Source organism: Physella acuta, unplaced genomic scaffold (genome assembly GCF_028476545.2).
Source record: "Physella acuta isolate Inbredline_101_S28 unplaced genomic scaffold, ASM2847654v3 ptg000215l, whole genome shotgun sequence".
NCBI classification, from domain to species: domain Eukaryota; kingdom Metazoa; phylum Mollusca; class Gastropoda; family Physidae; genus Physella; species Physella acuta.
In genome coordinates, this window is record NW_026731734.1 from 311,521 (window position 1) to 326,321 (window position 14,801).

Genomic DNA, 14,801 nt, shown 5'->3' on the forward strand with positions numbered 1-14,801 from the left:
AAACGTCAAATAAAATTGAATTAAAAATCTGTATATACTTCAACAAGAACACAAACCTAATGCCTCACATACATGGATTGTCGTCCCTGGACAAAACGTATGATAAAATGATGAAGAAAAACACGACCAAAACATCGCATAAAGAAACGTTTATAGGTACGTGCTGTAGTGTGGCCAGGAGTAAACAATACAGTAAATAAGGGATCTTGTGTTTGTTTCTAAGTACACGTAGTAATAAACTTGGCTTTGGTGTCGCGGTATTGATTGTATACACCATTTTATGCACTTGGTTGGAGGATTGGGCTGTAACAATTGTATGTGTACACACACTCGTATACATGTGTGTGTGTGTGTTTGTGTGTGTGTTTGTGTGTGTATGTGTGTGCGTGTATGCCTTGCTGCTGTCATATCAGCTAAAGGTTTCTTTTATAAGATAATATCTTTTAAAATTTTAGAATAATTTTTAATATAAACTTTTATTTTTAATTATAGAATATTTTTGAATATATTTTTTTTAAATTGTAGAATAACTTTGAATATAAAATATTTTTTAACTTTTAGAATAATTTTGAATAAAAAATCCAAAGCTAACACATGAACACAGAGAAGAAAAAATAAATTGTTTAAAGTCGTGTTTAAAAATAACAATTTTTAATTGACTGTCAACAAAGCAGCACAAAAATACAGGGTTTACAGTAAATCAATGATCATCACAAGTAGTAAAATAATTTAAAAAAACAGTTTCGCCAACTATAATAATATATCCACATCATTTTTTTTCAATATTTAGTTACATTTTTTTCTTTTAAATTATTATTTCACTTTTTAAATGTTTCTGATCTCAATAGAAATCAATTTTTTTTTTAAATTTCAATAACGGAAGAGATAGTTTGTATTTGCCGAAAGCGGTTAGGGAGATTGCAGGTAGACAAGATCGTTACAGATCTCGCGAGAGTTGCCTGTGTGATCTACCGTTGTTATCGGGCCAGCCATCGGAGTATTGTCCATTAGAACGTGTTTTCTCATCTATTTATAGATTGCAGTAACACAACTATGTGTGTGACATTTTTTTAATGTTTGGTAACTCGGTCAATGTAATTTAATTACGAATACAATTTGGAAGAGAAAGGGGGGGTAGGGGGGTATCTGGGGAAGAAAAGAAAACTGTTTGTCAAAAAAAAAAAATTTCACTAGAGAAGTTTCAGTATTAAGTTAGGATTTTTTTATAACCAATTTTTAATGTTACATTTAGTTTACTGATGGTTTTAGCTGCAATTGAATTTTAATAATATTAATTAAATCTTTAGTGAGGTAATTCATGTTTTTATTATTATATCAGAGTAAACAATACGTATATTTCTATTATATCATAGTAAACAATACGTATATTTCAGCTTAACATTACATAACGAGGCTCGCTGTAGGGTTGATGCTCTCGAGAAATTTAAAAATAGATATCACGTGACACAACAGCTGGGTCTACACGACTACAACACTACACATTGGACAAGACAACATGTATTAGAGATGGTCTATGTATACGTTATCCAGACTTTTGATGTCTCCGCATAGATCGTAAAATTTTCAAAGAATCAGAACATGGGTGCAATAATCAGCTCTCGTTTTTTGTTTACAGTTTACAGATTTACTTCGTAATTCTCATGTTGTTTTTAGATTTCCGTATATGGTGTCAACATTAAATTGGAATGCAAAGTCGTCTTTCAGTAGAGCCCATATTTTTAGTGATGTCATATTGCTCAAAACTTCAAAGAAGCATTACTTTTTAAACTATGAATTTTGCTTTAAAATTATGAGCATGTTAAGATTTATCCCAATGATAAAAATTCGGTTGAATGATTCATAATATGGGCTAGATAGCATAAAAGGTTATACACAACTTTATATATATATATATATATATATATATATATATATATATATATATATATATATATATATATATATATATATATATATATATATATATATATATATATATAAGCTGTCTGATAATCATTAATTTGAAGAATGTCTTAAAAATTAAAATGGTAGTCGTTTGAATTCCGTCTTTATAAATTACAAAGTTGACTAAAAAAACGTCCGCTGGAGATTTCTGTATCAATTTTATCAAATAAACGAACAAAAACAATTTCAAAGCTTTTCGTGTTTAGGTCCTCTATACAATGCGCTGTTTAATAATCAGTTGCTTTTTTTCTGCTTTAAGCTCCGGCGCTTAACCAACAATGGACGGCCATTTCTTTGAGTATTTGTAAACTTTCTGCTGGTCAAGATCTGCCAAGAAGAAATCCTGTCCATCTCTTGAGGTGCAAAGGTCATGGATCAAGGACGGTCCATTTTTAGCGACTTCCTGTTAAATAATGTTAACAAAGGATTCATCAACAACTAAACACATTATTAATTATATTAATTAGTTGTAGTATATAATTAATTTAAATGCGAGTGCTATATATTTTTTTTAAATTTATATATATATATATATATATATATATATATATATATATATATATATATATATATACATATATATATATATATATATATATTTATATATATATAGGCCCTATATTTATTTATTTATTTATTTATATATCAAGTTTATATATATATATATATATATATATATATATATATATATATATATATATATATATATATATATATATATATATATATATATATATATATATATATATATATATATATATATAAGCTCTAACCAGATCCACCCCTAGCTCCATGTCTGCCTTACCGGTGTGATGTAAGCCCATGAATTGAGCAGACGACCCTCGAGGTCATAGGTGAAAGCTCTGGACGGGTAGAAGGGCAGACCCTCCTCCATGGTTGGGATGTCAGACAGGAGACCCGCGGCCACCACTTCCTGCTCTGTGGGTAAACACGGAAGTGACGTGAATTTTTATAGGTCACAAAATACAGTTATAAGATCACAGTGTGATTGCTTTATATTTTGTTTAAAACATATTTGGTCAATTTAGACTGTGCTCCTGTATAGCTTAAAGCCAGTGTTATCAAGTTATACCACAGTCGAGTAATCTTTAAATCCACTGTTCACGTTTAGACTAAACTGCTATACCGTCTACCCAGCCGTTTCCCTGAGTATAACACTTCAGTAGAAGACATCAAGACTAACCTGCTTTACTGTAGTAGATGACGTAACAAGAGTATAACACGTCATTAGAACCATCAAGACTTACCTGCTTTGCTGTAGTAGATGGCGTAAACTTTTCCAATGTCCATCTGTGGTATCAGCGTCCTGTTGAAGTTGCCTGTGGTGTTGGCGTTCTTGAGGCCGGCGTTGTAGCACAGCGCTCTGAGGAAAGACAGACATTTTTTTACGTTTTTAAATTTTGGATGAATATTTTCCAGCCTTGTTATAAAATTACCGGTGCCTCAATTAATTAAATATATTAATAGGCTGAGTGTGAGTAGCGCTCGACTGCTTGTCCGACGGTCCAGAGTTCGAATCTCTGTCCGGACTCGTGAATCTAGAACGTCCTTGAGTATACCCAGCTTTGTATTTTGACTTGTTAGAAAAAGTAAATGCGACTGGGCAAAGTGCTGACCACACCATCACTTTATATGTCAACACAAGGCCGTCAACTTCTTGGTCCTCAGTTCAGGTCAAGTCTAACAAAATCAGGCTTGGTATTCAAACTAGAGACTACCCGGACAGATACCTTACACACTACCACCACCTACCTCCCCACAGAGACCATCTGGATAGATACCTTACACACTACCACCACCTACCTCCCCACAGAGACCATCTGGACAGATACCTTACACACTATCACCACCTACCTCCCCACAGAGACCATCTGGACAGATACCTTACACACTACCACCACCTACCTCCCCACAGAGACCATCTGGATAGATACCTTACACACTACCACCACCTACCTCCCCACAGAGACCATCTGGACAGATAACTTACACACTATCACCACCTACCTCCCCACAGAGACCATCTGGACAGATACCTTACACACTATCACCACCTACCTCCCCACAGAGACCATCTGGACAGATACCTTACACACTACCACCACCTACCTCCCCACAGAGACCATCTGGACAGATACCTTACACACTACCACCACCTACCTCCCCACAGAGACCATCTGGACAGATAACTTACACACTACCACCACCTACCTCCTACACCCTCTAATAACCTAAACCCGTGTTGGTCCGTCCAACCAAAACCACCAAATTTAAAACCCCACCGGTGCCGATATTCGCGTTAGTTCCATTAAGATACCAATAAACATTCGCCGACTCCCTAGACAACAATTATTTACAACCCCCCCCCCCCCCCAACCAAATACAGAGCTGGACTGCTAACCCGTAAATCTCGAGTTCGAATCCGGGTTCAAGTCAGCAGACCGCGCCTGAGTCCACCCAGCTCTGATGGGTACCTAACTCACATTAGGGAAAGTAAAGGCGGCTGTTTTCAGGTTTGAAAGGGAACTTCACTTAACCAAATACAACCCAACGCACACACATATCAGATGCTATTATATTCAGTAGCAATCCTCGGGGATTTTTTTTTCTAATCAATCAAACATTGAACAACGACAGCTGTAGGAATATGACATAACCATCTGGTGTATTGTCTTCACATATTGTCACTGTATGTGTTTGACGCTGTTCTTTGTATATGTGGTACACATATAGGGCAGACATATTGCTCAGTCACAGCCGGACATAAAATTACCTTCCACATAGGAATTATGTTCATATGTTGTATTTCAAAGAAGAAACAATAAGAACATTTAGCTGAACAGGTTGTTTCAGTATAACGCTTGGTTTTTTTTGTTTTTCGGCGGTTCATAAAATAAATACGAACGTCATTAAATAGCGGTTGACTGGAGACGGCGTGACCGGTCGCACAGCGCAAGATTACTCACTCCAAAAGTTCCAAGTTCGGACCCCGGGCAGATAAGGCTCGTTAGCTTGGGACAACAACCCATATAGAAATGTAAACACTAAAATAAAATAAAATGGCGCCAAGCTAAAGTCGGGATCAACGGGCAGTATGGCGTATAACTTGTTGAAACGTAATACCAAATTGTACTGCATGACTTCAGTATTACATGTAAGAACGATGAAGAAGAAGTGGTTGAGAGAGAGGGGAGATAACCCATGGGAGACTTACCTTCCATTCTCACGGTCAGCCACACAAACAATGTCCAGCTCTTCAATCAGGGTGATGCTGTGGGGGATGGTCAGTGTGAAGGGGGTCAGGTCACCTGAAGACAGATCAAAATCACAATCTAGAACGCTTGTGTTTTGGTTTTTTATTCGGTTTTCTTTTTCTTGTTTGATGTTTTAATTTTTTACTATTCTGTCAGCTTTCTTTTTCAAAATTATAATAGTAATTATAGTGATTTTAAAAAATCCTAGTAACTCTTATAACCTGGATTTGAACCCAGATCTAAAGCCTCTTACCGCTGGTTCGACGTGTGCCCCATTGTGTGAGTACTTGACCACTGCTCGAAAACTTGACCACACGGCTGTTACAGTAGCTGGTGAAACAAGTAAACAAACGTTAATCAGTGAGGTGGAATGGGGGGGGGGGGGGAAATCATCCTTGTCACATGCCATCAACCAACCAATCAGAAACCAGTACTCTATTTTCTGCTTCTCATCAAACCGCCTGAGTTATGAGAAATTCTTGATTGAGATTTATCGATCTCCGATATGTTTATCTATAGCAGATCAGATCTCGCCTGGGCAGCAGATGGCTGATGTCCGTCTACTCTAAAGCACTTTACCTCGTATCTTTTTTACAGCCAGTGACAGCCACAGATTTCTTAGCGTTAGGTTCGTGTACTTTTTGGTACTTGGTGCACATGTATTCCAGGATTTTATTGTATCTTTACCCTATACATTATACATCTTTGGCCGTAATAAGTCACATTTTATCTAAGTGTAAACCTCATCCAGATTTAGTTTTTAAAATTTTACCTACACAAATGTAAGAAAAGTTTATCCAGGTGTAGGATATAGTTTACACAGATGTAAGAAAAATTTACATAAATTAAAGAAAAAAGGTTTACACATGTGTAAGTAAATTTTTACGTAGATGTAAGCTAATGATTACATCGATGTAAGAAAAGTATACAGATGTATTCAAATGTTTTTACAGATGTACCCAAACGTTTATACAGATGTAAGCAAATGCTTACAGAGATGTAAGTAACATGCTTACCCGTCAGACACAAAGAAGTCGCCGTTGCTGGCTATGGCGACGTCCGTTGGTTTACAGAAATGGGCGTTGTCGTTTCCGGGTACAAATTTTTCACCAAGTACAAGGTCCGGAGTAGTGGTTCCTTTCGGAAATCGCAATACCTGTCAGGGGAGAGAATTCAAACATAAAATAAAAGAAGCTTTTCTTGACTACGTATTGTCATTAATTAGAGAGCTTAGGTTAAAAAAAATAACACGTTGGTTGAAGTAACTGTTTACATTTATTAAAACTTTTCAGTTGATCATTTAATCTCGTAGAGCACATATTACAAAGGACGAACCTGGTGGCGCCCAACATCGGTGACCCACATGTTGTCGTGGGCGTCAAATTTAAGTCCATGGGGGACGTTGAACCTGCGGGTCATTTCAGCAAAATATTGTCAGTAGTTTGTGGGGAGTCATGTCAGTAGTTTGTGGGGAGTCATGTCAGTAGTTTGTGGGGAGTCATGTCAGTGGGGAGTCATGTCAGTGGGGAGTCATGTCAGTGGGGAGTCATGTCAGTGGGGAGTCATGTCAGTGTGGAGTCATGTCAGTGGGGAGTCATGTCAGTGGGGAGTCATGTCAGTGGGGAGTCATGTCAGTGGGGAGTCATGTCAGTAGTTTGTGGGGAGTCATGTCAGTAGTTTGTGGGGAGTCATGTCAGTAGTTTGTGGGGAGTCATGTCAGTAGTTTCTGGGGAGTCATGTCAGTGGGGAGTCATGTCAGTGGGGAGTCATGTCAGTAGTTTGTGGGGAGTCATGTCAGTAGTTTGTGGGGAGTCATGTCAGTAGTTTGTGGGGAGTCATGTCAGTGGGGAGTCATGTCAGTAGTTTGTGGGGAGTCATGTCAGTAGTTTGTGGGGAGTCATGTCAGTAGTTTGTGGGGAGTCATGTCAGTAGTTTGTGGGGAGTCATGTCAGTGGGGAGTCATGTCAGTGGGGAGTCATGTCAGTAGTTTGTGGGGAGTCATGTCAGTAGTTTGTGGGGAGTCATGTCAGTGGGGAGTCATGTCAGTAGTTTGTGGGGAGTCATGTCAGTGGGGAGTCATGTCAGTGGAGAGTCATGTCAGTAGTTTGTGGGGAGTCATGTCAGTGGGGAGTCATGTCAGTAGTTTGTGGGGAGTCATGTCAGTGGGGAGTCATGTCAGTAGTTTGTGGGGAGTCATGTCAGTGGGGAGTCATGTCAGTGGGGAGTCATGTCAATAGTTTGTGGGGAGTCATGTCAGTAGTTTGTGGGGAGTCATGTCAGTAGTTTGTGGGGAGTTGTGTCAATAGTTTGTGGGGAGTCATGTCAGTAGTTTCTGGGGAGTCATGTCAGTGGGGAGTCATGTCAGTAGTTTGTGGGGAGTCATGTCAGTAGTTTGTGGGGAGTTGTGTCAATAGTTTGTGGGGAGTCATGTCAGTAGTTTCTGGGGAGTCATGTCAGTAGTTTGTGTGAGAAGTCATGTTTTAATACAAAGATGACTAGTAATTATTTAACAAATGTAACTTTTAATGAGTTAATGCCATACTGATTTTTTTAGACTGAAATAATTGTTTTTTTTACATAATTTATTAATTAACGTATGCCTTGTTAATTTTATTGGACTATTATCCAAAGCAGGGGCGTAGCGAGGGGGGGGGGCGGGGGTTGCGGACCGCACCGGTTGACACCATTTAGGGGGGTGACACCAAGGCAAAAAATAGCAAAATATATAGAGAAAAACTTGAGGGGGGTGCAAATCGAAAGTTTGAGGGGGTGGGGGTGCAAATCGTAAACTTGGGGGGGGGGTGCAAATCGAAAGTTCGAGGGGGGTGCAAATCGAAAAAATTTGTCCCCGAGAAGAGTCGCTACGCCTCTGGGGGGTGACACCATTATGTGCCGCACCGGGCGACACCCGACCTCGCTACGCCACTGATCCTTAGCTATCTGACAGGTTTTATTTAATAAAAAAAAATAAGTTCCTTTTTCGAAGCTGACGGTCCATGAGAAAAGTGAAGTAGAGTTCACTTGTTTCTTTGACCTCATCCTATGAAGGGATAGTGTGGTCATGATTATACCCAGCCGCCTTTATCGTGACTTTCGGCTTAGCAGTCTAGCGCTCTACCGTTAGGCCACGTCATCCACATTTCTCAACTGGGAATATGTTTTTGATCTTAGAAGCTACAAACATACAAATAACGAAAACTTAAACAAGCAAAAAAATGACTTACATGTCTTTTCCGAAACTGCTTTGTATACGACCAGAAGCTGCATCTACCTTCAAAATTGTGTCTTTGTTGATGGGGACTTTAGCGGCGTCAGTAAGGATGTTAGTCATAGGCTGATAGGTTCTGTAATCAGGGAAGTAATAATGTTAGTCAAAGGCCGATATGTGATGTAATTAGGAGAGTTAGGACATTAGTCAGAGACCGATATGTGATGTAATTAGGAGAGTAAAGACGTTAGTCAGAGGCCGATATGTGATGTAATTAGGAGAGTTAGGACATTAGTCAGAGACCGATAGTTGTTCTAATCAGAGAAGTATGTTAGTCAGTGGCTGATATGTGCTGTAATCAGGAGAGTAAAGACGTTAGTCAGTGGCTGATAGGTTCTGTAATCATGAATGTAAGGATGTTAGTCAGTGGCTGATAGGTTCTGTAATCAGGAATGTAAGGATGTTAGTCATTGGCTGATAGGTTCTGTAATCAGGAATGTAAGGATGTTAGTCAGTGGCTGATATGTGCTGTAATCAGGAGAGAAAAGACGTTAGTTAGAGGCCGATAGATACTGTACTCATCGCAGTCATTAAATGGTGAATTTGCATTTTAAAAAAAACAGTCTATTCTAGACTACTAGAACCCTATTAGACAAGTTGGCAAGTACTAGGAAATAGTGTACGCACAGATCCAAGGCCTACTTTCGAATATTCGTGAAATAAAAAAAAAGGATGAACTTACTCAGAGTTCCAGGGCCGATCGGCACGATGAAAGACATAAAGGCCGCCATTTGAGTCAACATCAACACCCGACACCTGGCCGATACCTTGATCGTCTGTGTTGAAGGTCTGGTCCTCGAGTGGTATTACCTGCTGTTGTACCAGAACATTTGGTCAACAGAGTTGTCCTGTTCACCCCTGACCCCCCCCCCCCTCCCCCAATCCCCACAACCATCTATCTATCTATATATATATATATATATATATATATATATATATATATATATATATAATTCTCTTCTTGGAGACGCTAGAAAACACCAAGCTGTAAGCGAGCTCCCTACCACCCCCACCCCTACATGGTCTGGTGAGCTGTGGTTCACGCTAAATGTTTACAATCGTAGAGCCGGGTTTAGTGACGGCTACTAGGGCCAGATAATTTAGTTTGAAACGATTTTAAACTTAGGGGAGGTAACTAAGAGGAGGCTGCTTTCACGGGGGGGGGGGGTTAGGGGTTGGGGGAAAGGAGGGTGGGGGTAGTATCATCCTTAACGACTTACTGATAGTGTTTTAAAGCAAATATTTTCAGTGGCAGCATTGGTACTGTCGAATTCACAAATTATGAATTACTGAAAAGTAGAAAATAAAACAACTAAATAGCGGCGTATGATACGCCGCGGGTCGGCTCGTTCTTTTGTATTTAGTTTTAAAAGTTCTTGATGTGTTTTATATTGTCGTGTTTTCACCACGAAGTAAATTGACCAAAGAGAGTAGCACAATGCCTGTCCATCATTACTTTTTCCCCAACTACAGCTAGGTACCGATTAAAGCTGGGTGGACTCAGACAGACTAGAACCATTGAACGAAGCTAAGGACCTTAGTGTTATTAATCTTGCGCGATACCATTTGACTACTCTGTTGTAGTTAGGCTATTTATAGACAATTCATTTAAAAATACGACCATGTTTTTTTGTTAGAGAATAGATGATTAGACAATGAATTATAAAAGTTATTAATTATATGATACAAATAAGTCGATATTAATAATAATAAATTATCAATATAGATGATACGATTTAAGAGTTGCCTTTATAGGGCCATCATCAGAGATATAAAATTGAAGCTTAAAATATGAAATGACATACCGTAAGGAAAAGTAAAATAAAGATATACACAACTGAAGGTGAATAGGGGAAAAAATGATACGGAAATGACATAGCTAAAATGGGAAATAATGGTACAGATAGAAATGTAAAAGTGAAGAAGAAAGTGGTATAAAGGGAGATAACGTTATTGAATGGAAAATATGAAAAAGGCGGTCAAGATAAAGAAATGTAGTGGTACCTATCTGGAAACATCTATATGGTCTGTGTTTTAGAATAAAGGCAATACCTGCTCGGCTGTCCGCTGCAGCAGGTACTCCTCCATCTCTTGGGCTCTCCAATCGTCGTCAAAGTAAGGATTGGCACTGGCCAGGCAGACCAGGGTCAAGGTCAGCAGTAGGGACCTCGTCATGACTGGTGGATAAACACAACACAGACCTCATTAAGATAAATGGATAAACAGAACACCAACCTCATTAAGATAAATGGATAAACACAACACAGACCCCATCATGACTGATGGATAAACACAACACAGACTCCATCATGACTGATGGATAAAAACAACACAGACCTTGACTGATGGATAAACACAACATAGACCTTGTCTGATGGATAAGTACAACACAGACCTAATCATGACTGATGGATAAACACAACACATATCTAATTATGACTGGTGAATAAACACAGACCTCATCATGACTGAAGGATAAACACAACACGAACCTCATTATGAGTAATGGATAAACACAGACCATGACTAATGGATAAATACAGACCATATCACGACTAATGAATAAACAATATACAGATCTTATCATGATGATGGATAAACAAAACAGATCTCATCATGACTGAAGGTTAAACACAACATAGACCTTGACTAATGGATAAGCACGACACAGACCTAATCATGACTCATAAATAAACACAACGTATCTCATCATGACTGCTGGATAATCACATCGCATAGTCTCAATTACTTTATGTAAGCTGGTTAAACCACACTTATAAAAAAATTTACTTACAACAATATAACCCCATCTCAAATCACACTTGTTAATTCATCAACTCAATCCAAACATTGACATGAAATTTTACCCTCAGTTTTTCCACCTTATCATAAAGACTTCGTCATGTAATTTTAGTTCCACTACACGCAGATAAGATAGTAAACATATGTCTGCCTTACCTTTCAAATCAAATGAACTCAGCAGACAGAAAATAGACCACAGACTGTTCTTACTGCGATCGCCTATCTACTGTTGTTCCACGTTCATTGAAAAAATATGTCCGTCCGCAAAGCCCTAATTTGCATAAAATATCACCCACGTAATTGCCAACGACCAGATCGATGAATGCCAGAAATATACACGCCATGGGAGATAAGAGTATCGATTTTCGTCGCCCCTAGCAACGGCTGATCGATAGTACCAGACTTCGAGGCGCGCGCGAGGCGTTACATCGGGTTGATAGAGAATCAAAACGCGGCAAATCAAAGAGAGATAACTGTAATATATACTGGAAAGGGAAACAACTTTTTATTGATAATGCTTACACTGTACCTAGAAATTGATTATACGTAAAGTTTCGAGATTGTTTATGTTCTTTCTTTCTTGTTCACGTTGAGCTAAATAAAATTGTCTTTTTTTTCTAGTTCTAATTGAGCTAAAAATGATTGGATGTAAGTGTGTAGAATACGCAAGATACAGATAACTGAGAACAAACATCGATATACACCACGGAGTAGTAAAAAAAACAAATCTCTTCCTCCACGATCATTCTGTATATAGCCTCAGTAACAGCTGTTTATATTGGTATTGTTTTTTTTTTTATCAGGCGAGGCAGTTCAATTAATTGTAACATAACTACAGCAACAAAAAATGTTTCTAACTATCTTTGCTGAGTTCAGGAAAATTAGTTTTGGTTTTATACAGGTCTACTTGACATATACACGCTATGTTCAGAATGATGTAATGACATTATACACATTATACTTTTAATTAAGACAGCATCGTACTGTACACATTATGATTTAAATTACATAATAAAATAAGGTTTCACTTTATCCAATTATATAGTAATGCTGTGTAACCAGACCGTATTACATATTATATATTGTGTTAAACATAGATACCAATTGCATAAGGTGTTTAATCTGATCCAGTTACAAAGTAAATATGGTGTTTACAAAATGCAGTTTCATTGTTATGATTGTTTTTTAAACATTTCAAGTAGGTAGGCAGTCAATGTAACAATGTCGGCAACTTTGATCAAATGTCTTAGTTGAACTTTTTTTTTGGTCACATTAGGTTGGTTGTCACATTAGGTTGTCACATTAAGTTGTCACATTAAGTTGTCACATTAAGTTGTCATATTAAGTTGTCACATTAGGTTGTCACATTAAGTTGTCACATTAAGTTGTCACATTAAGTTGTCACATTAAGTTGTCACATTAAGTTGTCACATTAAGTTGTCACATTAAGTTGTCACATTAAGTTGTCACATTAGGTTGTCACATTAGGTTGTCACATAAGGTTGGTTGTCACATTAGGTTGTCACATTAGGTTGTCACATTTGGTTGTCACATTAAGTTGTCACATTAGGTTGTCACATTAAGTTGTCACATTAAGTTGTCACATTAAGTTGTCACATTAAGTCGTAACATTAGTTTGTCTCATTAGGTTGTCACATTAAGTTGTCACATTAGGTTGTCACATTTGTTTGTCATATTAGGTTGTCACGTTAGGTTGTCACATTAGGTCGTCACATTAGGTCCCACATTAGGCCCCACATTAGGTCCCACATTACGTTGTCACATTAGGTTGTCACATTACGTTGTCACATTAGGTTGTCACATTAGGTTGTCACATTAGTTTGTCACATTAGGTTGTCACATTAAGTTGTCACATTACGTTGTCACATTAGGTTGTCACATTAAGTTGTCACATTACGTTGTCACATTAGGTTGTCACATTAAGTTGTCACATTACGTTGTCACATTAGGTTGTCACATTACGTTGTCACATTACGTTGTCACATTAAGTTGTCACATTAAGTTGTCACATTAAGTTGTCACATTCAGTCGTCACATTAAGTTGTCACATTAAGTTGTCACATTTGTTTGTCATATTAGGTTGTCACATTTGGTTGGCACACTGGGCTGTCACACTAGACTGTCACATTAGACTATCACACTAGACTGTCACAACTGACTGACACAGCCTACTACCACGACGACAACTTAATTCCCCGTCCAGAAATAGACCGAATCAAGTTGTCAAACAGGCTGTAATTAAAGACTTTTACCCAGAAGCCCTCGCTCTAATCGGATACCTGATGTTCAGTTCGTACTGAGTTAGCGACTTTACCAATCATCATCAACATTATGTTTGTGGTTCGGTGGGGGGGGGGGGGGAGAGAGAGACTTATGTGAATCATTTCACGTTGTAATTTTTTGTTTTGTTTCGTTTGTGTTTTTTAATATAAAGTTATTAAGTAAAAATTATAGAATTATTTTTAGCAATTATTTGTGCCAATAAGTTAACGCCACAGTTTGTGTAATTACTTTCGCGTTGTTGCGATTAAATCAGGAGCGGGGTACCCTTTTAAACCTTCAGGAGAACATCAGATAATATTCTCTTCAGGGAGAAAAAAAATCGATGTTTGAAGTGAAGGTTTTTGGTACGGATAGGATTATGGTTATGGCTACAGCTAAAGAAAGGTGGTGGATTACATATTGGATTAGTCTTGACATGAATATGTTAACAGCTTTGTATAGTATTAGCTGCTGAAAACCCCCTTTAAAAGTAGTCAGTTTTGAAAGTTTTTTTGGGGTTTTGTTTGGTAGTGGTATGGAAAATGCCCCGGATATCTATTAGACTGAATAGTGAGTAGCGCAGCATGACAACATTGCAATTGTCATGAGTAGACCTCCCTCCGTTCAGTGTGTGTGTGGGGGGGGGGGTGATGCTGTGTCCTCCCTTGTCTACCTCCCTCCATTCAGTGTGTTGGGGGTGGGGAGGGGGGGGGGTTATGCTGTGTCCTCCCTTGTCTTGACATCACAGAGTTCAACGGGCAGCCCCCGACGTATCTTCCCGAACTGGCACGTTACCATGGTTACCCGAGAAAATCGATGGTGCCTGCCGTTGTCTCTTAGCGGGTTGATGTAGCTTCCAGCTAAACCAACATTTCGGGACGGTGAGGGGGAGAAGGGGGGGGGGAGGCGGAATGCCAATGTAGGGGTGTGTCAATAATGTCCTCCCATACACATACGCACACTAGCAATAACATACACAATCGCGTACTTAAAACAATCATATCAAATGGTTGAAAGGTTGTTTGCAACTCTTAATATAGAGAGTAGTGAACTAAATTACATGTTAAATGACGTAAAAAGTATCAAATTTTATACAACTGTGATTGAAATTATTTCTTGAAATTTTGAAACAATCACAATCTCTTCATTCTAGGAAAAAAAAATACATTAATGTGGTATTATACAGCCTAAGCTTTTAACTTAATCTG

At 38.2% G+C, this 14,801-nt stretch overlaps 1 protein-coding gene across 2 annotated transcripts; it reads right to left on the reverse strand.

Annotated features, from left to right (window-relative positions):
- Positions 1-1,991: 1,991 nt before the first annotated feature.
- On the reverse strand, positions 1,992-11,720 carry LOC131937615 (putative peptidyl-alpha-hydroxyglycine alpha-amidating lyase pgal-1). 2 transcript variants are annotated; one of them, XM_059295170.1, is made up of 11 exons: positions 11,467-11,720; positions 10,561-10,685; positions 9,191-9,318; positions 8,465-8,584; positions 6,576-6,648; positions 6,257-6,396; positions 5,494-5,570; positions 5,201-5,294; positions 3,234-3,349; positions 2,771-2,904; positions 1,992-2,368 (listed from the first exon to the last, which is right to left on the reverse strand). In XM_059295170.1, exons 2-11 carry the CDS (start codon positions 10,681-10,683, stop codon positions 2,234-2,236), a joined length of 1,140 nt encoding a protein of 379 aa, XP_059151153.1. In that variant the 5' UTR covers positions 10,684-10,685; positions 11,467-11,720; the 3' UTR covers positions 1,992-2,233. The 2 variants fall into 2 exon arrangements, with proteins under 2 accessions (XP_059151153.1, XP_059151152.1); XM_059295169.1 differs by having other exon boundaries at positions 9,191-9,321; positions 11,467-11,713.
- Positions 11,721-14,801: the final 3,081 nt, after the last annotated feature.